The sequence below is a fragment of the Eucalyptus grandis genome, chromosome 5, assembly GCF_016545825.1.
Source record: "Eucalyptus grandis isolate ANBG69807.140 chromosome 5, ASM1654582v1, whole genome shotgun sequence".
Taxonomy (NCBI): domain Eukaryota; kingdom Viridiplantae; phylum Streptophyta; class Magnoliopsida; order Myrtales; family Myrtaceae; genus Eucalyptus; species Eucalyptus grandis.
Window position 1 is genome coordinate 16810385 of NC_052616.1, and position 20037 is coordinate 16830421.

Here is a 20037-nt window from a genome sequence, read left to right on the forward strand (position 1 = left end):
ATCTCTTCGTGACCGTTGTTCCTAGCGGAGGGCTTTAATAAATCACTAGACATCTTAATCTACAATGACCTCCTCAGTTTTGGACGCAAATGCCACTATCTCTAGTCCGTCTTGCTAAGGACAAAAGCACCAGCAGCTTAAAAAGAATGAGAAAACACAAGTCATTTTTAGCTTTTGTAGGTCCACATGTTCTTAGGGTTTTCTTTCCTGTCTAAACGTCAAAATGCTCATTACTTCTTTTCTAAATTTGTCATGACATCACGGACTGAACCACCCTTTTGACGACGGCTCCAAAGCTTTGACGCGCGGAAAGGACTGCTTTTCGAACACAGCACGGCCAAAGCGAGCTGTGGGACTCAATCAATCGGAAAGAGTACTAAAGAGACGTGTTAACAACACTAATGCTGCTTATGGACAACACATTTGGACCCCATTTTAGTATTAATGACGATTTGGCTCGTGGTGACGATGTGACATGGGCGAACAAGAAGATTACAAGCGGCGCAAACAGAAGCTAATTAAGCAGCAATTTTTCAATTTGGTGATATCATTGTGTACCATTTCTAGCTGACATACATGCATGCAGACGATGAAAATAAGGGATTTTTAAAAAGGAACGCCAAGGGAGGCCGGGGAGACATGTCCACGTGAAAATAATAGCGGTTTGCGACCGCCAATTCGACGTACCCCCTCGTTGAGGTCGTTTTGCCTATAGAGAGATTATTTAATTTGAGGGAAGCCTTTCTTGACTTATACTAACTTCATCTTTCAGTTACGAGTGATTGGAGGATATTATTATTATAATTATCTTTTTCCCCAAACAATTAAATTAGTATGTGAAATCATAGAGGCGTATGATTTTCCTTTTTTTTTTTTTGGGATTGATGGGATTTGGTGGGACGTTAGTGGGCCTTGCTACTCACTATGTCCCTCTCTCTCCCTCTCTCAAATATCATTTCAACCCATGATTGATTGCTTTCCTTGGTCAACCTTCAAGGGTGCAAATTAATCCGATGGAATTATTAGGGGTGGAAAAATACGTCTGAAAGGAGTCCCGAGGCCTCAATGCAATATTGCCTAACAGCCTAAGTCACGCTATATCGATAATAACAAATAATGATAAATAGAAATACCAATAATGACATTCCTGGTTATGGTCATGGCTGCCATGAGGACTCCCTCTAAGGGGCCATATATCATTGTTACCATGACATTAAGCCTCTTCATTTCCCGATTGGCGCCAGCGCGATCATACACCTGTTCGCGTCAACATTTAACTACTCCTCGCTGTAGGGGAAGCTTTCGAGGGAAGCAATTCGGAAATCGACAAGGGAGGATATCAGTTACCAACCATCACAAGTAAATTAGTGCAATCAAAGCAACTTTTGAGTCTTCGACATAGTTCTGATAGAAACGTTTAGACATGATGGTCGGATGGTGCGATAACAAGAATGAATCGGTTTCATACACCATATTCGGCTGCATTATCGTGGAACAATAACCATGGACCCGGCATTTTGGACAAGAAAACACCAACATTGGAAAAATTGTTGAAGAGATCAATCAACCATGCTACAGCATGAAGAACTTCAGTTAGGACAAAAGTCAGGCTCCGAAGAATCATGCCAACTGGGGGCTGAAATTCCACTCTCTCCATGCAAAATCAAAGTTATCCATGGAAATTTTTTCCCAAAACTTAGATTCTTTCGGCTAAAGAATCCCAGTCAGCATGACAAGCAAACGGCCGTGCAAAAAATTGAGATGATTGACCTTGCGGCCGAAATTATTGATCAACCAATTATTACAATAGAAGACCTACCAACACCGAAAAAGCCAAGGTAAAGAAAGAAAAGAAAAACTTTTGGGAACCAGCTTCTCATCCATTGAATTGATCATTGACAGCTCTTCTGGAAGATTAACAGTGATCTGTGGTCATGTGAACTATACCTGTAACACTGAAAACAGAGTATGCTTCAAAATCTTGGCTGCCATTTCGAGTTAAAGAGTACGTACAGGACTTTCTTCTTCATTTTCTTGTCCAAAAACAATCGACGCCTGCTTGGGTGGCATGAAGTCCCCTCTTGCAACAGCTCCAGAACTATGCAGTGTATTCCCATTTTTTATTGCTCATTCTTCCGATGTCAAACTCCATACAGAGGTAGAATAGTTTTGACGAAAGAGTACATAAGCGCACCCGTGAATATGTAGCTATCTACTCTGTCCAATATTCCACCTGCAGGCATTGCCTCTGATTACGGACATAGTTTATGAAACCCAAATTTGCAAAAACCATAAATGACACGGTTCTTACAACTACACTACAATCTGATGCATATTCAATGAGCAGCAGAGGAAGTGGAAAAAGGGGTCCAGGAAACCTTATATGACAGACATCTCAGAAACAGATTCATTTCGTTACAGATGAGGAATTTATAAAAACTTCTGAGACAAAAGTATCATAAGTATCAACTTTGCATTTGACAGAGTAAGGTTCATCTGTAGGTGCCCATGTGTTTCTTAACATCTTAAAAAAAAGGTTTATCCTCCAGGGGGACGTAAAGAACCTTGCTTTTAAGTTCATAATGTAAAATTAAATTTGTCTACTGCCCTCCAACGAGAGAAATGGGGAATATTTTTTGTTACAGTCAATGACAAAAAACAACAAAAGAGAAGCTTTTCTACTGTTTTAGGAGGGCATCAGCAAATTAATGAGGGCAATTATACCATAGTGTTCTACTTGCAAGTTCAGCAGGGAAAATGAGATAGATGAAGGATATTTCAGCTTCACTTTCTCATGCTTTTCAACAAGTGGTAGGCACTAGGCATATGATTAGTTATAATGCTTATCCGCATGAATATGCAAAATTTTGGTCAATCCAAAATTCAGATGAGTTCCGTGCAATTACAGTGATAAGAAATACTCAAAAAGATGAGCTAACAAAATTTGAGAAATGAAAACACACAATCTTGCAAGCAAAAGCTTCGATTATTGCAGCAAAAAAAAAATTGCACCTTTGTAAATCAACAATCTAAATAACTGTAGAAATCAGATTTAATGAACTATGAAATTTGTCCTAAATAATGTTAAATTGGTTTGCATAATAATCAGCAGTATGCAGATTTAGCAACTCGAATAAGGGCCAAAGTGCAAAGAAAATTCAGCAGCTTTGCAAAGTAATTAAAGCCAAAGGAACTTACCATGTCCAGGTATAAGGGAGCCCGAGTCTTTGACCCCGGCGTCACGTTTGATCATGGATTCGGTGAGATCTCCAAAAACAGACCCAAAAAAGTTCAAGAACCCCAATGCTATTGCACTGTCCACCAAACAAGAGGAAATTATACACAAACCACAACAATGAAAAGACAATGCAAATAAACAGTCTAACAGGATGCAATAATGTGGTCACCTAAAAGAAAATCAAACAGCACAAAAAAAGGTTTAAAAATGATGACGGATCCAAAAAGCTTTGAGCCAAAGTATCTAAATGTATTATTTTGAAATGCCACCCAGCAAATGTTGAGACTACCTTCCTTTAAATTAAGATGAAGATTATCATACTGGCACTCTTGAAAGCTAAAGGACAACTTAGCAAGACAAAGAAAGTATACTTTTTACCAGTGAATACATGCTAACGCTGTAGGAAGTTTAAATAAAGAACAAATCTCAAAACTTGGAAATCAAGCAGGCATAGCTAGACTTTCTAAAATTAAGCACTAAAATATAAGCTCAAGTACCTGATATAACTCAAAAAGATGCTAAGAACTAATAAAAGGCTAAACAAAAAGTGAAGGAACAAGCTTTAACACATACATGAGAACAGAGGGAACATAGAAACCGCAAGGCAACTATTTGATCCTTTATATGAAGCAATAAGAAAGAGCAAATGCACAAATTTCAATGTTACATTTATGCGAGCTCATCATATGATCTACGTACTCAAGACATCCAATGAAGATATTGAACACCAAAAGAGATCGCAACAAGATTCCTATTGCATTATCTGGGCTTCTGGCTTAAAGAAAAGGATCAAAAGTACTGAAGTTCTAGGATTTGAACAACAGATTTTTAAGGATACAAAAAGCGATTACTGAGAAGTCTCCTGTCTCTACAGGCTCATGACAAGATAAAACTTTTTGACTTTGGCCACTAGATAGGAATGAACTCCTCTTCCTTGATGTAAGCTATGCTGCAGAATTTTCGTGGATAAGACATAACAAAGGCAAAAGTGCTGGACAGATTAATGTCAGAAGGGATAAGTTGTAGAGAAATGGAAGGATTTAATACCATCCATGAGATTTACAACAGGGATAAGCATCTTGTATACTCTGATACCTAGTATGCACCTTAAGGTCAAGAAGAACATCAAAGCCTACACGACAACAATAAAGACGTAATGCAGGACTAATGGAGTTATGAGGAAATGTGTTTGTCCATGTGAAATAAAAGCATGCAAAAAGCCACAGGAAGATGCTTGTGTATACACGAGGACAACAATCATGACTATTCTAAAGAAAGTACGTATTACCCTCTTAAAAGAGAAAAGAAGAAAACTCAATTAAAACAGTAGGGACACGAAGACCTTCATACATCTCAATGCGAATTAATGATGTCCTTGAAGTGGTTCATGATTCGTAAAGATTTGGAGGCATGAGAAGAGACATGGATGGATTTCCTTAGTAGAAAAAGGGGAAAGTCTTTTCATAAGTAGCAAAAAGGGGTACATTTTGAGAACAACATTACCTTTAATAATCTTAGGAGAAAGTTGGTATTTTGATGTCGAAGAGTATATTTTGTAAACTCATTTCAAGTGGTAGGGCACGTAAGTCCTCAAATGATCCAACAAGAGTATGTAACATAATAGAAGTGGCTTAAAAGATCAAGGAAGCATAAATAAAGGACTATGGTTCTCCTGTACTCTCGTACCCTTGTGAGTGAAGTTGGGGTTATTGGGAGAAGAGTGAGTGATGTCGAGGGGATAAAACAACTGGTTCGTAAAAATGGCGACAGGATGATTGGTGTTAAGAGTTCTAAGATAGAAATGATATATCTCTATGGAGCTCTGAAGGCATGTTGGCCTCTTGTATATAACTGGTCGAAAGTTGATGCCGCTCTTAAACTGTGGCAGGTAAAAACCAATTGTTGTGCCTAAAGTGATATCTCACTTGATGAACTAGATGTCCAAGCTAAGTGAAACATGGCATGATCCGATACAAGGAAGCTATTTACTGAACTGTTTTTGGGAACAACTATAGAAGGATGGCTGGCCTGGTGTCTTCAGCTCACTAGGTACTGCGTGGGCTATTATGAGGCCAAGGAACTGCCGGCCTGTGATAGATGGCATTGGGGCAAGATTCCTTTGGTAAATGAGTTTTGAGTCTGAGAAAACTTGTGGCCTACCTAGTCCTACGAGGATAGAGGCAAAATGCGCTTAGACAAAGTGCGACCCTCGACTAGCTTCTAAGATGACAATGGGGGCATAGGAAAACACAGATCCTTCGCTAAATAGGGAAAACGTTCCTGGATAATTGGTGAATCTTAAGAAGAAATCTGTTGCCATGTTTTCAAAAAGGGAAGAAACCTCCAATGGTCTGCTGAGATCAACAAAAGCTTAGCAAACGAAATAGAGTGTTGCCAAAGATGCAATTGGTGAAAAATGCCACTTGTCAAGGAAAGCACAAGTGCCAAAGATGCTTAAACAGCGATCAAAAGAAACTACCAATGGAGTGGCCTATTTTGTTGAGCGAGCGTTGCTATTCAATGTATGATCCAAAGTGGCTCATCAACAGTTAGGAAACATGGGGAAGCGATAGAATAGCCCGTGATAAGGGCATTGGGGAATTGAGTGGGGGAAAATGTCATAGACCGTGGTTCTCTTGTTCTCTCGTACCCTCGTAAATGGAGCTTGGGGTTATCGAGTGAGAAGTGATGCAGAGGAAATGAATACAACTGGTCCGTGGAAATGGCATTATGATGATTGGTGTTAGGAGCTCTAGAATAGAATTAATATATCTCTACGAAACTCTAAATGAGAAGTTGGCCTTTCGTGTACAAACTGGTCGAAAGCTAATGTCGCTCTTCTGATAAAGCCATGATAGGTGATTTGCTATATTGCTTGATGCCGATAAGATCAGATACGAGGAAGTTATTTGTTGAACTGTTCTTGGGAACAACTTTGGAAGGAAGGTTGACCTGGTGTTTTTAGCTCACTAGGAGCTGTGTGGGCTATTGTGTGGCCAAGGACTGCCGGCCAATGACACATGTATCAAATTTTTATTTGACAATAAAAGAATTTTCTTTTTCTTTTTTTTTTCAAAAGAAGAAAGAGGACATTTGTGGGGAAAAAGATAATCACTACAATTAAGGATCTTCTGGTGAATATTATATTAAATGACCATAATGAGGTAGAAGAATTACCCACCCAACAACTAAAGCATAACCATTTTTCTAATACTGTAGAAGTAGAGGATTCACAATTCAAGTTTTCCCTAGGAAAAAAAAAAGAAAAAGAAAAAGCTTCCCACGGTGAAATTTTAAAAGGTGGTATCACGTCTAAATGGGAACATTACAATTGACCAAATAAATATACACTTCCTCATAATCACTCATATTGTCCAAAGAATGTTCAAAGGAGAAATATATAAGAAAAAGAGAAAAAAGATTGGAAGTCAAGAAAAGTTCTATCACACTATCCTTAACAATTAAAGCATAGAAATTCTAGCATCCAATATAAACAAGGACGGAAGATAATATTCAGTTTCTCCTAACAACATTCAGCTCTGTTGCCCCTCCTCCTCCTCCTCCCCCTCCCTACTACTCCCTTGTTCTCTCTCTTGAGCTCACAAGCACATAAAGACAATTTAGATTTACATGCATCAAAGATGACTTCCTACTCCTTCAGTTTTCTATCTTCCAAAATCCAAGAAACAACATTAATCAACTCCCCTAATTATTAATAAGTTAACATTAATCAACTCCCCTAATTATTAATAAGTTATTTCGGTTCTCATCCATGAAAAAATAGTTTTGCAAACTGGATTACAAGGGCGAGCAGAACTACCTCAGCAAAGAAGATGGCCAACAAAATAGCCTCGACAAGATGACGGAAGTCGCTATACAACCACCCAAGCCTACAACAGTTCCCTCCCATGTCTTCTTGGGACTAATACTAGTAAGTGGTGTCCTACCAAATGCCTGCATTAAAATACAACAATTTTTAGGTTTCTATCTGCATAAAACCAAAATATCCTGCATGGTACAGAAAAAGCAAAAGGAATCATGAAATCTTACAATAGAAAAGAAATTAACCACAAAGGCATCCAGCAATTCCTGCCTACATTAAATGTGATTATACGAAATGAAGATTAGGAAGTCAACTCTATGCTCATTAAAGCTCAGAACTTGCAAGAACAAGCTACTCTTTTTCACTTGCTCTTATAGCACACAAAGATTCAAAGTATAACTTCAGAAAAGAGTTTCATCATAATACGATATTCTGGATGAACCAGCTTTATAAGAAGAAAGAATAACAAAAACCAAGTGATCAGTAGTAGAACCTCATTAAGGAATACTAATCCAAATAATCTCTAAGCACGATTGTGGATACCAGATCATGAGTACACTCTGAAACAACTTGTTTGAGCTCCTTAATTCTATTCACAATCAGGACATAGGTATATTTTCAAACTTATATACAAGAAACAATATAACTAGACAAGGGCATGTAGATTTTTATTTGTAAAAAATGGGTACATATTACAGCACAAATTACACTGAAAGTCTAGAAACCAAATTACTTTGCCACCAAGAAAGGCATATGTGTCTGCAGCAATTATGCTACTTATTGATGTCAACGCCGCCACAAGGCCCACGGTCCAATGAGCCTGGCCACCTAGAAGAATGGGCCACGCTGCTCCTATTCCTGTTAAAGATGAGCAAGCTAAGAACCACAACTTCATATAAGCATGAGCAGCATTAACGGCAATCATTGATAATAGAAGCCATTCCATTACACATGTAAAAAAAAAAAAAACCAAAAATTGAAAACTACATTTTTCATAGGGAAGGCTTCAGCATGAAACTTCTCGCATCTTCTGGTATTAATTTCAGGTATATCGGTAATAAGTACTGTTTATGGGTAGATCAGTTCAGGTACAAGAGCCATGGTGTGAGGCCAAGTTCACAAAATTCTACACAGAGACAGACATAATACAATATCAAAAGACTATGCTTGTTCTAAATTTTCATATAATAGAATCTTCTTTTAGAAAGAACATTAATTAGGCTTAGATTCTTTACAATAAAAGCTCTCTAGTTTAGCGCAACATAGTTGGTTTTCAGTTTGTCCGATTGTTCCCCTTATGCTGCTGGTTGTGGCAATGTTTAAGGGAGAATTCTGTTAAAAGCAAGGTAGAAATTAGCAAAAAACAAACTTTCGATGCGAGCTTTTTGCTTAACTGAAAATAATAAACAAACAGCACAATTATCTATTTAAGTGTAACATGTAAAACTATGACATATCTTCACACTCGGAGAAGTCAACACTCTCAAGTGCCGGTAGAATGAAAACCATGACGAACAAGTCAATACCAAAAATAATGGCCAAAAGCACCAAAAAGATTCTTGCTGAGCTATCTGTATCACATAATTTACAATTCCCAGTGCTTCTAACAACAATATAGTGATCTAATCTTTATTACACCATTTAAATCTGAAATTGTCCTACATTTAGATTGCTATATGCTACATAGCCTGTCTTGAATATGATGACTTGATCTTCCTTTCACCATTTAGTCTTGAAATGTTCTGTGTTTAATTTACTGTTACCTATCTTATTTGCAATAGTCTTCTACACTACAGTGACACTTACATAAAATCAAGGTTGAACAAATCTTAAGGAAGATAACCATAATAAAATAGCCCAAATCTTAAGGATAAAATATCGGATGCATGTATCATGAAAGGGGCATCCTCCATCAAGAATAAACCATATCTAACCAGTATGAAGTGCTGGTGCTGCTAGACCACATCGAAGCTTCACCCAAAAACAAGGAAGATAACCACAATAAAATAGCCCAAATATTGTACTGCTGAGCTGGGAGAATCGCGGATTTCCTCTCTGTAGAAGCAATGCTATGGCAACAAGGAAGGCGGCAGATGTCACAGAAACGTCTAGACCAAAGTATCTGACATGCACAGAGGCAACTATCAATAATCAATGCCTAGCACTTGCCAAATAGAGCCAAAGATTTAATAAAGCAATAACGAATTCAGATGAAAGCACTGCTTCCTGGAAAAACTTTGATTCATTCCAAAAGTATCCATAGGGGTCAACAATGGCATTCTATGAGAAATCAGTGAACTCCACCTGATTTTTACGTTTCAGATTGCTAACATTTAGAAGAGAAGAAAAAAGTATCCAAACAGAGAATGTGAAAGATTTTCCAGAAACTGCATGCTGAAAAGTGGTCAAAGTTTTTCGACGTGTCTTTGCCACCATGGAGGGTTTTTCTCTCAAATTATGCTGGCAATTATTTTTCCTGTGATTATTACAAGTACTTACTACAACTAGATCGCGGTACATTTCAATTTCTGTGTCAAACTTACTGTCTTTTGATTATTTCATTCTTCTGAACAGGATGGTTTTAGAAATTCAGAAGCAAGCAAGCTCCCAAATCTCCCTTAAACAAGCAGCGCAGACAGATAAGGGAGCCTATCACATTTTGATAGGAGAACATAGAAGCATGATAAGTAATTGCTACATCATGATAAGATTGGCTAACTTATAAAACTTTATCAGGAAAGAGAATGCATGCTCAAAGCTTTGCTAGCAACAAAATTTGTCCACCAAATGCCACAAAAAAATATAGCATAGGGGGTGTCTTTCAATCTTACAAGGTAAGTATTGGCATCAGGGCACATATAACCGAGCAAACTCGGGACACATATCGAGGAGGCGGCGTCATTCCAGCTGCAATTCCACGACTTCTAACCAACTCAAAATACTCCCGTGAACCGGCAAAAACAGCAGATGCCAAAGCCACAGTAAACACCCATCCTCCTGCCAACACAACACCGCCAACAGAAAAACCAATTCCAAGTCCAAAAACAATCCTATTTCTTAACTGACTTGCTTTCTGTTGAGTCTCCATATCAGTCTCTCCCCGTGGTGAAGATTGATGGCCTTTGTCTACTTCCTAAAACATTCCGTTTCAGCATTGCTTTACAATCAAATTATTATTAAAATATCATCTAGAGATAGAAATGGGCCACAGAGAACTAATGCCACAACTTATTAATCTTCCTTCATCAACCATATAAGCAACAAACATTGCCATGTCCTGTTCCCGCAGATACTCATTCCGTGCATTAAAAGACAGATACAAACTAAGTTCTCACAGATACGGTGCATTAGGTAACAAATTCCAGCAGAGGAAGAAGCATGAAAATAAGCAAAGAAAGAAAAAAATTGACGCATTACCTAGACTGCTGTTTCTGCCCCCATCCAATTGTAAGGAACTACCCTTTTCTTAACTACTAACAACTAAAAGTGCGTCATTCACAACCCTATCATTTGCACTCAGGATAGAGCCAGCACAAAAAAGTACCGTTTTCCCCTCATACATCCAACAATTCCAGACACCAGTCAAGAAAACAATCACACAGACTAATTCCGGATTTCCTAATGAGACACAGCCGACCGAAAGCCCACCTGATTGGCGTCGCTCTCGCCGACCCGGTCCTGCTCGGCGCGCGCCCCGGCCGCGACGAGGCGCCGGGGGGCCGGGACCCCACGCAAGCGCATTCGGACCACGCTCTTGGGCCCATGTAAAAGCAACCCAAGATTGAATTTTGACAGAGGGCGCGTCAGAACCGGGGCGTTCGTAGCAAAGGGTCGGCACGGGCAAGCGCAGAGAGTGGCGAGCGACAGAGGGGTCGGCTTGATTGCCTCGATTCTGACGAAGGGGGCCATGAAAACGCGAGAGAGGGCTGGCCAAAGTCGAAAGAGGATTCAGGAGTTCTTGATTTTCAAGACATCTTGCACATCAAGAGGTTCAGGAATGGAGCGTTGGGTTCTTTGCGGGGTTATCTACGTTTCGCGCCGTCCACCACCCATCGGCCATTCCGCTCCGTTTTCCCCGTCGTCACGCTGGTGAAAAAGCACATCGTTCTACTATGCCCGTGGGCGTCAATGGTTTATTCCGCAAGTACACAGGAAGAGGGGAAGGTTAAGACGAAAGGTGGAACAATTACTTTGATGAATTACCTCATCATCAGCGGAGGATTATTATGTATGAAAAGAGAAAAAAAAATCTCTTTTTTCGTGAAGGAATTGAATGATTATTTAGTTGCTGTAAATTATGCCGACTTACCCATTTGGTGGCTATGATGCACCGGCAGTTCTCAAATAAATATTATTGCTTGGGTGAATTCAATTTGTAGATGCTTGTTAGCATTCTGGCCTTTCTTGCTTTTCTTTTTCAGGCCTATCCAAAGGAGAATGGTCATGAATATCTTGATAGTTGTGTATTGCCGTGACATGGTACGTTTTGTGTCCGTGAATTTAAGATGGGGATTAAAGCAGGGACGCATAGCCAAGTTCATTGCACAAAAGTTGTCCATTACACTGTGGAATGGACGGATAAGCATTGGCCAAACTCTGATTCGGGCGGCCATTCTTCGGCTCGTCTCTGGCCAGCTTTCGGCTTTGCTCGACCATTTTTTAAAGTTTTCTTGGCCTTTGCTTGGCCACTTTCAGGCCCACATGTTTGGCCAGTTCCACCACACACACACACAACCAGTCCCACCAATTACCGGACAGTCCAATAGCCAACAAAACAAAACATTCGACCAAAAAGAAAAAAACCAACAAAACACACTTTGTTTTTTTGTTCCTAACCAACAAAAAACAGATGGCCGAATGCTTTTGCAGCATCAAAGCACAGTGCAGAAGTTCTCCGTGTATTTTGATTAGAGTTTTCGGCCCATTCTTGGCCGGTTCTATTCTACCGAGCAAAACCGGTTCCCCTAAATTGTGGGGGCCGTTTGAGACAATTGTTACTTCGTCGGCTCTTTTGAGATGATGCGTCCAATGTGGGGTGTATTTTGAAATATTCTCCTAAGCCATCATTAAAAGTTGATGCTATATGAAGTAGTTTTAGTCTTTGGATGCAAGAGTAAACTCGAAACGCATAGAGAGCGAAACAAAAGCTGATCATAATTTTTTTTTTTGTCAATAAAGTCGACTAAGTTTAAATGTGTAGATATAGAAGACATATATTGACATTTTAGAAGGGCCCATCAATGTTGAGGAAAGCAATTTTTCCCTTTTTATTTGTTTTTGCACAAGAAAATTAAAGAAGCGACAATATGCAATTTTAGAATGTAGAAATAACGGAGTGATGGTAATTTTACAAATGCCCATAATGAACTAACTTATGGAGTTGTCTTACTTTCATCAAAAAAAAAAAAAAAAAAAGCTAACTTATGGAGAAACATGTATGTTCATAGTAAGATTCATGTGATAACATGTCAGTTTCTCCATTTACTTCGCTAAGCAATTTTTTTGAGGTAACGCTTGCATGCACAACATATTAAGGTAAGCTCAAGATAGAATCATTGTTCTTAAGTGAATTCGAATGGCTCGGGTATCATCTCTTTAGTTTTGACCTACAACACTGGATATTTTCATGTGCTCTCGAAGCACAATTTTTTCAGCTTGCTCAAACGAAAATTCACATGTTAAGTGAGTGTTAAAACTGCGCAAGTCTTCGGGTGCGTTTGGGAACCACTTTCCAAAGCCCCTTTGAAGCCTAAAGGTACTTGGCCAAATGCCCCGTTTGGGAAAATTTTTGAGCCCGCATTTCTAAATGCCAGCATGTGTGGCCGAAAGCCCAAGGCGGGGGACCCGCCTGGGCTTTCGCTTTTTCGCATGCCCACGCGGAGCACTGTTCATAATTTTTTTCCAAAATTGTCCTCACGAATGTTTTGTTTTCCGGTTCTTGCCCTTGTGTCGCTACTTGTTCATCTTCTCCTGGGGTTCGATTCCGCCGACTGCGAGCGGCGGCGACGCTAGAGGGACACCTAGGCGATCGTCGGGGGTGGCGCGGCCGACGCCGGAGGTGGCGCAACCGACGCCGGAGGTGGCGCGACCGAGGGCCGGGTCACCGCAACCTAGATCCGGGAGCGGCAAACGGTCTTCTTCTTCCGCGAGCGGTCGTCGCCGCGACCGTCGCCCGACGAGCGACGGGCGGTGGCACGACCGCCGCGACCCACGGCAAGGTCCGGGTCACCGCGACCCAGTCTGGCGCGGGGTCGCGGGAGGACCTTGCCGCCCCGATCCGGGTCGCGCGACCTCGCGGCCCCCGGATCGGGTCGCGGTGGCGTCGCGCGACCTCCCGCGACCTCGCCGCCCCCGGGGCCCCGAGGGCGGCACGGTCGCGCGACCTCGTCGCGACCAGTCCCGGGCGGCGAGGTCCTCCCGCGACCTCACCGCCACTAGATCCGGCCGCCGGAGGTCGACGGAGGTCGCGACGGTGTCGCGCGACCTCGCGCCCCGATCCGGCTGTCGCGGAGGTCGCCGGAGGTCGCGGCGCCACGCCCTTTGGTCAATTTTTTTTAATTTTTCTTTTGATAATTTTTTTTTTACCACAAAGATCTTTTGTAAGTGTAATTCCCGACGTTATTTTGCTCAAAATACTTTACAAAGAGCTTTCAAAGTATAATTTACCAAACACGGTTGCACTTTGGAAAACACCTTTGCACAAAAGATTTGCATTTTCCTAAAGACTTTTCCCTAAAAGTGGTTCCCAAACGCACCCTTCATCTCATATGAAGTAGTAAGTGCCCCCAAATCACCTTGCCTACGACTCGGTCCGGACCGGACCGGTCCAAATGCTTAAGCCTCAAAATCCGGTCGGACCGGTGCAACTCGACCGCGCTTGCTCTGATATCGACTTCCCTCCCATTTTCTTCACTCCCCTCGAGCCTCCGTCATTTCGCGACGGCCAATCGCCATTTTCGTCTCGAGAATTCGGCGGGACCGCTCGAATGGCGGCGAAGCGCCGCCCTCCCACTTCCGACGCGGAGCCCGACGGAGCGGAGGCGAGCTCGGGCTCCGAACCGGATCCTCCGACGCTACCCGACCCGAAGGAGGCGACGCGTGTATCGAATTACGAGAAGCAGAGGCTGTCGAGGATCGCGGAGAACAAGAGGAGGATGGAGGCGCTGGGCCTCCGAAACCTGGCGAGTTCCGTGATGGGTTCGAGTCGGAAGGCGAGAAAGGGCGACGCGAAGGGCAAAAGGAAGGTGGGCGGCGAGGACGACGACGACGACAACGACGACAAGGATGGTGATTACGCGCCTGCTTTGGACGGCGATGGCGGCGATGACGATGATCTTAGTGTCGACGATGAGGAGGATGATCGGGATTTTGAAGTATCTGGGTCTGGTAAGACAAAGGTCGGTTCTTTTCTATTGGGTAATTCTTTATCTGCTTCTGTTGTTTTTGCGTGAATTGAAGTTCCTAACGTAGTTGGCGTTTAAGGTTTATGTGAAAATGGGAAGGTCGGTTTAAGACAACGGAGTCAAGAGAAAGAAATGATCACAGAGTTTCTCATTTCTTGAATTTTTCTCAATGAGGATGACAATGGGGCCATTGAAGTGAATGAAGTGATTCGTCCTCGGGGGTCATTAATTTTTGGCTTCGTGGCTCCGGCTTTATTTCATTCCATTCCGAACTGTTGTGTATTCACCACATATTGCGGTCACTCGGAAGTGTTGCCTATATATTTCCTTCACAACGCTGGCTTTTTTTTGCTAGTATAATTTTTAGTTAATGTTGTTGTGAAGTGTATCCGGGAGCACTTTCTTCTTTAGACTTCTTCACGAAGTGTTTTATTCACAAATATTGCTGCAGTGGCTGCATTGAGCGCCTTCTTAATTAGAATGAATTTCTTATGCTGCACCCAGATTTTATTGCTTCATTATGACATTCTTGAAACTTCACCAGTGTTTCTAAGAAATAGTTGGCCTAATTAAACAGAAGACTATCATGAGAACATCCAAGTTGGATCCTAGGTAACCATGAGATTTTCAGCTTGAAGTGGCATTGAATACTTAGTTATGCTGTTTGACTCGCCAAGATTACCCAACTTAAGCAAAACTTTGTGCAGTTGGTTAGAAACTGTGTGAAACTTAAGTACACTCGCTGGCAGATTAACATGCCATCTTTCCCTTCATTTTTCCCTTATTATAAATCCTCGAGAATTTCAATTAAATTGTGTACTTTTAATATATCTTGGCATTTCAAACCTATCACAATTAATTCCAAAATTACAGTCTAATTGTTTATTGGCTACTTATTTTGAATTTCACTATTGCTAATTACTCCAGACTGCTTTTGTGAAGGATGTTAATTTGGTGATACTCTAGTTGCATGTACTGCAGTTGAAAATACCGTTTTCACCAAATTTGTTTAAATATTAATACCACAGTTGAATAAATGATTTAATTACCAAATAATATAGTGTGGGTGTTTTTAGTCAAATTGACTTATGGCTTTCATTTAAGTTTAGCTTTTCCAGTGCTCTGTCTATCCTCTTGGAGTGGGCTTTGGTGGAAGGCAGTTTTTCTTTCTGTATCTCCTCTTATTGCTTGAAAAGCAATAAGATTTCCATTTAAATCAGGATTTAGACAACAATAGGAAACCATGGATCTGAGGCGCACTAAGGAACTTCTAAGTAAGTTGTAGATGTATCAGTCTTGGACATGTCATTATAGTAATCGCATTGGACATATTGAACATCTGCAACTTCATGTCCTTGGTTATTTTATGTTAAGCAAGATTAGGGCGGTGTCGTATGGAAGATGCGTAGATTCATAAGTTATGAACTTAGAGAATTTGGCTATGATACTTAGCACCCATTGCGACATGCTTAGTTTGAAATCAATATTGTTTTCCTTGTTTTTAGTCCTATTCCATTTTAATATTCAGATCAGATTTCAGATATATCACATATCCCAGAGGTTGTGACATGAGAAAAGTGAAAGGAGCTAAACCTGAATTGTCGTTCCTATTCTTTAATGTAGGTGGAAGAAGTTTAAACATTGATGAGGGCAAAATTGATGAGCTGAATTCAGCAAATTATTTTGATCATGTATTATTTTGATATGTCATCTTAATACCGAGCTTCTTGTCCTTCTTGGGACAATCGACATGTCAATACCTTTGTAATACTTCTGTCTTGCTTTGAAATGTTGTTTTTCTTACCTTTTGTGACTATCTCCTGCTCCAGGTAAAGAGAAAAGTGTCCAAACCAAGGAAGAAACCTCAGACCAAAAAGTTACTGAATAAGTTGGATTATGTTGATGATGATGCTGAATTGGCGAAGGTAAATCTAGTATTTTCATGATTGTAATATTGTCATTCTAGAGTGAAGCTTGGGTTTCATCTCAGCATGGATTAGAAATCTATTACACGTGTAGTAACCGCAAGGTCAATATTGACAAAGTCAGTGGCAAAATGCAGGCCATTGTGCTGTCTCTGCATGATTCTGCTGGAGTTTCAGGAACAGTGAGCTCAGGGCCTTCTAAAAATGAGGCTGGTGTAGATCTTAAAGGCAGAGTAGAAAAGACTCAGGAAAATCCTAGGATGCTGAAGAGGAGAAAAACGGTCTGTAACTCTTGTCCTAATAATTGTTTTAAGAGAATTTTGTTTTCCTTTTCCTTTCCTAGCTGACTGTCTTTGTTTGTTTGTTTCTTTGTTTGTTTTCTTGTAAATAATTATTGATATCCAGTTTACCAGCCGGGTGAAGATGACTGAGGACGAGCTGATTATGCATTTCTTTCAGTTTGATGGTAATTGATGGTTAATGGAGTTTCCATTTCTATGTTTGTCAGATGATGGATGCATATTTTTCACATTCTTTCCTTCATATATATATTTTGGCATTGATGGCTGTGGCAACCACTTGTTGGTTTTGCACATCAGGTTCACTTGTTCTTGTGTATCATTAGTCCAAATGGTAGGGAGGTTCAGAGAAGCTAATTTATTGTTAGGCTGAAGCATTCGCATCCAGGAAATAAACATCTATAGTAGGTCAATCTGGAGGGAGATATTTATGCGCTGCAAGTCTTCCATCCCTTTCTTTAGTCATGGTTTGAAAAGTGATATTAAACTTTTGAAGACCTGGTGGATGTTGGTTTGCTAGTATATAGTTTTGAGATACGTTGCTTCTTGATTACTTTGATATTAGAAACTGCCAAAATATGTCACGGAATATCAATTTTACTAGAAGGTTTTTTCTATGTTCCTCTGGTTACTAACAATGAGAGTTTCTTATGTGGGTATTACGTGGACCTTCTTTTTTCTTTCTGTGGCTTGTGATCTTACTGTTAAGTGGGTACATCTAGCCCTTCCTGGACCCCACATTGTGGGAGGCTGGGCAATAGACACCCCTTTTTGGCTTGTGAACCTTTTGTTTCTGGAACTGATGAGCTTGCATGTGTCATGCAGAAGCGGGGAAGGGTGGCATCACTGTGCATGATTTAGCCAAAGTTGCTGATGCTCATGATTTTACATGGACAGACGAGGAACTAGCCAACATGATTCACTGCTTTGATAGCGATGGAGATGGAAAGGTCCAGCCTAGTACTATTTTTGTTTCATCTCCAGTCCTGCACGCTAATCCTTTTGTCAACTGCATTGCTGTGGACTGAACTATTATGAAATTTTGAAAAAAGGTCTCAGCATCATTAATTTAATTGACTGCAGTGTTATGAAATCTCATTAAACATCCATGAGGACAGAGTATCTGTTGTTGAATAGATATATAATTAAGTTATGGGTCTTGGCAACACTTGTTAACCATACTTAATAAAGAAATGTTTTTATTTCATTTATTATGCATAATACAAGAAAGATGGTGCATTGGAAATGACAAACTTTCTTTTTTGAGGTTTTCAAGAAGTGCTTTGGCGGCACTTGTTAATGAAATTCTTAAATTATTAATGCAGATCAAAATCTAGGCAATTTTAGAAATTATCTTGCATTAATGTCCATGTTTCAAGAATCGAACAATACTAAATATGACTTAACTATAACTGTCTGGGAAAGTATCACCAACTTGATTTAATCATAACAATGGGGTAGTGAAAATAAATGAGGTATTATGCTGGCAAGACTAGTCATGCCCTGGAAAGTGTGGGAAAAAGGATTCTGTTAGGATATTAATTTTTACATAGTTATTTTAAGGTCAATCTCTAGTTAGATCTTTTAGTTAGGCCACTCTTGGCATCGGAGAATGTAATTTTCTCCATCTTCATCTATCTCTTTTATTTTTAGATCTCCTTTGCTAGATTGAATAAATTTCTAGTAATGTTATGCAAAGGAAAAACAATTGCCAACAATAGTATTAAGGATTTCTTTTCTCAGGAATCAACATAAATTTAATGATGTAAAGTGAACTGGGGATTGATTGTTGATTCTGGTTTTGGGTCTTTAGGAAGTAAACTATCTGTTTGTGGCGTGACTTATCTGTCTATGTTACAGCTAAGTCTTGATGATTTCTCGAAGATTGTCCATTGATGCAACATGATACAAGGTTCTGAAAGCTCCTAAGTGGTTAAGAATGCCAAGTCTACCTACTGTTCAGATCAGGTATGATGAGGAATTGGCTATGACTTTTTCTCACCCCTTCACTAGTTAGCAATGATGATATCAGAATTAGTTACCGTACTAGTGGTGATTGTTAGATTTTAAATTCTTGGAGTTGAGGTAAGACAAAGGAAAATGGCTCTCCAAAACTTTCTTTTACTGTTTAAGCTAAGCTGATACCAATAAATAAGTCAGTGATGAAAGATGGTGGATTAAGTGATCTGGAGGACGAGGAAACCAACATTTTCTTGCTACCTAATGGAATGTCCTCTTTAGAGCTCGGATTTAGTAGAGTTTTACTTGCAGATTTCCTCATGTATCGACTTCTGATGTATGTCTTTATGTTCTATTCCAGGAGGGATTGATCAAGAGTTCATTTTTCTGCCGGGTTCTGTTTCAACAGCAAGAAAAGAGGCACCTAAGTAAGCGAGAGATAGAATCTAGATAGTAGCTTGATCCGCTAGCTGTAGTGAAGATGTATATAGTATAAGTCAGAGCTTTCATAGATAACTCACCAAATGCTGGTTGTATTTATATCTTTCACCAAATTCTGGTTGTATTACTATCTTAGACAACAGAATTATCTGTGGCTTTTACAAGCTGATCTATTTGAGGTTGGGATTAGTGTGACAGCAGATTATAGCTTGCTTAACCTTTTGGGCCAGTTGAATTATCTGTTGCATTGTTTTATACAAAGAATGAGTACTCTAAAGAAGGTTTGGTCCTGCCGTTATTTATGATTGATCACATCGAGACATTATCTATCCCGTGACAAATATTCTCAAGTTGGTCAGACCGGAGAAACCAAGATGCATTAAAGAAACGCTGCAATATGCACCTTCAGAATAACCAGGTTTGTTAAAGTCGGCATGGAAGTGATGGGGTTTGTCTCAGTTTTGGCTGGTGCCAAGATGTCCCGATGTTCTTAATAAGCTCTGGCGGGTACCTGCGATCGGCTCTCTTTTGAGGCCTTATAGTTTAGAGAGTTCAACTGAGGGCTACACAGAGAGCAGATATAGAGTCGTCAGAAGAGACAGAAACCATTCCTGGTTTCCACACCTTGTCAGACATTGATGGTAATTCCGTTCCCTTGTTATCCTGAGAAAAGGAACGTACGTTTTGAATTTTGAATTTTCAACGCTTAATTAGATCATCGAACAGGCCAAAAGAGAAAGGAGGATTGGGATCGGAGATGAACCGTCGCTGCTGGCCACTTGCCAGACCGTAGTGCAAACAACCGCCATTGGCGAGGTTTGCCATCTCCTTAGCGACTACCAAGAGTGTTTCTCACCCTTCCATGGGTTAATCCCCCCTCCTTTTTCTTAATTACTAAAAACTAGAAACATTTTTTTTGTCTAGTAGCTAAATTTTCTATGTCGTATAC

General features: G+C 40.3%; 2 protein-coding genes across 2 annotated transcripts; one reads left to right on the forward strand and one right to left on the reverse strand.

Moving 5' to 3' along the window:
• Positions 1–1630: 1630 nt before the first annotated feature.
• LOC104444413 (phosphatidate cytidylyltransferase 4, chloroplastic) lies at positions 1631–11212 on the reverse strand. The gene is made up of 7 exons (XM_010058073.3): positions 10710–11212; positions 9893–10194; positions 8996–9183; positions 7795–7919; positions 7059–7192; positions 3199–3314; positions 1631–2233 (listed from the first exon to the last, which is right to left on the reverse strand). The coding sequence occupies exons 1-7, from the start codon at positions 10968–10970 to the stop codon at positions 2142–2144; spliced, it is 1218 nt and encodes a 405-aa protein (XP_010056375.2). The 5' UTR covers positions 10971–11212; the 3' UTR covers positions 1631–2141.
• A 2779-nt stretch (positions 11213–13991) lies between these two features.
• On the forward strand, positions 13992–19368 carry LOC104444416 (hypothetical protein). Its single transcript, XM_010058077.3, has 7 exons — positions 13992–14458; positions 16294–16389; positions 16527–16670; positions 16795–16855; positions 17514–17638; positions 18549–18656; positions 19009–19368. Exons 1-6 carry the CDS (start codon positions 14048–14050, stop codon positions 18582–18584), a joined length of 873 nt encoding a protein of 290 aa, XP_010056379.2. The 5' UTR covers positions 13992–14047; the 3' UTR covers positions 18585–18656; positions 19009–19368.
• Positions 19369–20037: the final 669 nt, after the last annotated feature.

Excerpts from the sequence above, each read along its gene's own strand:
- LOC104444413 (XM_010058073.3), bottom strand. The coding sequence starts at position 10,970 with ATGGCCCCCTTCGTCAGAATCGAGGCAATCAAGCCGACCCCTCTGTCG. Across the intron at positions 7,193-7,794 it reads ATGCCTTTCTTGGTGGCAAA|GCATTTGGTAGGACACCACT; the intron begins GTAATTTGGTTT and ends ATTTTAATGCAG. Across the intron at positions 2,234-3,198 it reads CTCCCTTATACCTGGACATG|GTGGAATATTGGACAGAGTA; the intron begins GTAAGTTCCTTT and ends CAATGCCTGCAG.
- LOC104444416 (XM_010058077.3), top strand. The coding sequence starts at position 14,048 with ATGGCGGCGAAGCGCCGCCCTCCCACTTCCGACGCGGAGCCCGACGGA. Across the intron at positions 16,390-16,526 it reads ATGATGCTGAATTGGCGAAG|GCCATTGTGCTGTCTCTGCA; the intron begins GTAAATCTAGTA and ends GGCAAAATGCAG. Across the intron at positions 16,856-17,513 it reads GCATTTCTTTCAGTTTGATG|AAGCGGGGAAGGGTGGCATC; the intron begins GTAATTGATGGT and ends TGTGTCATGCAG.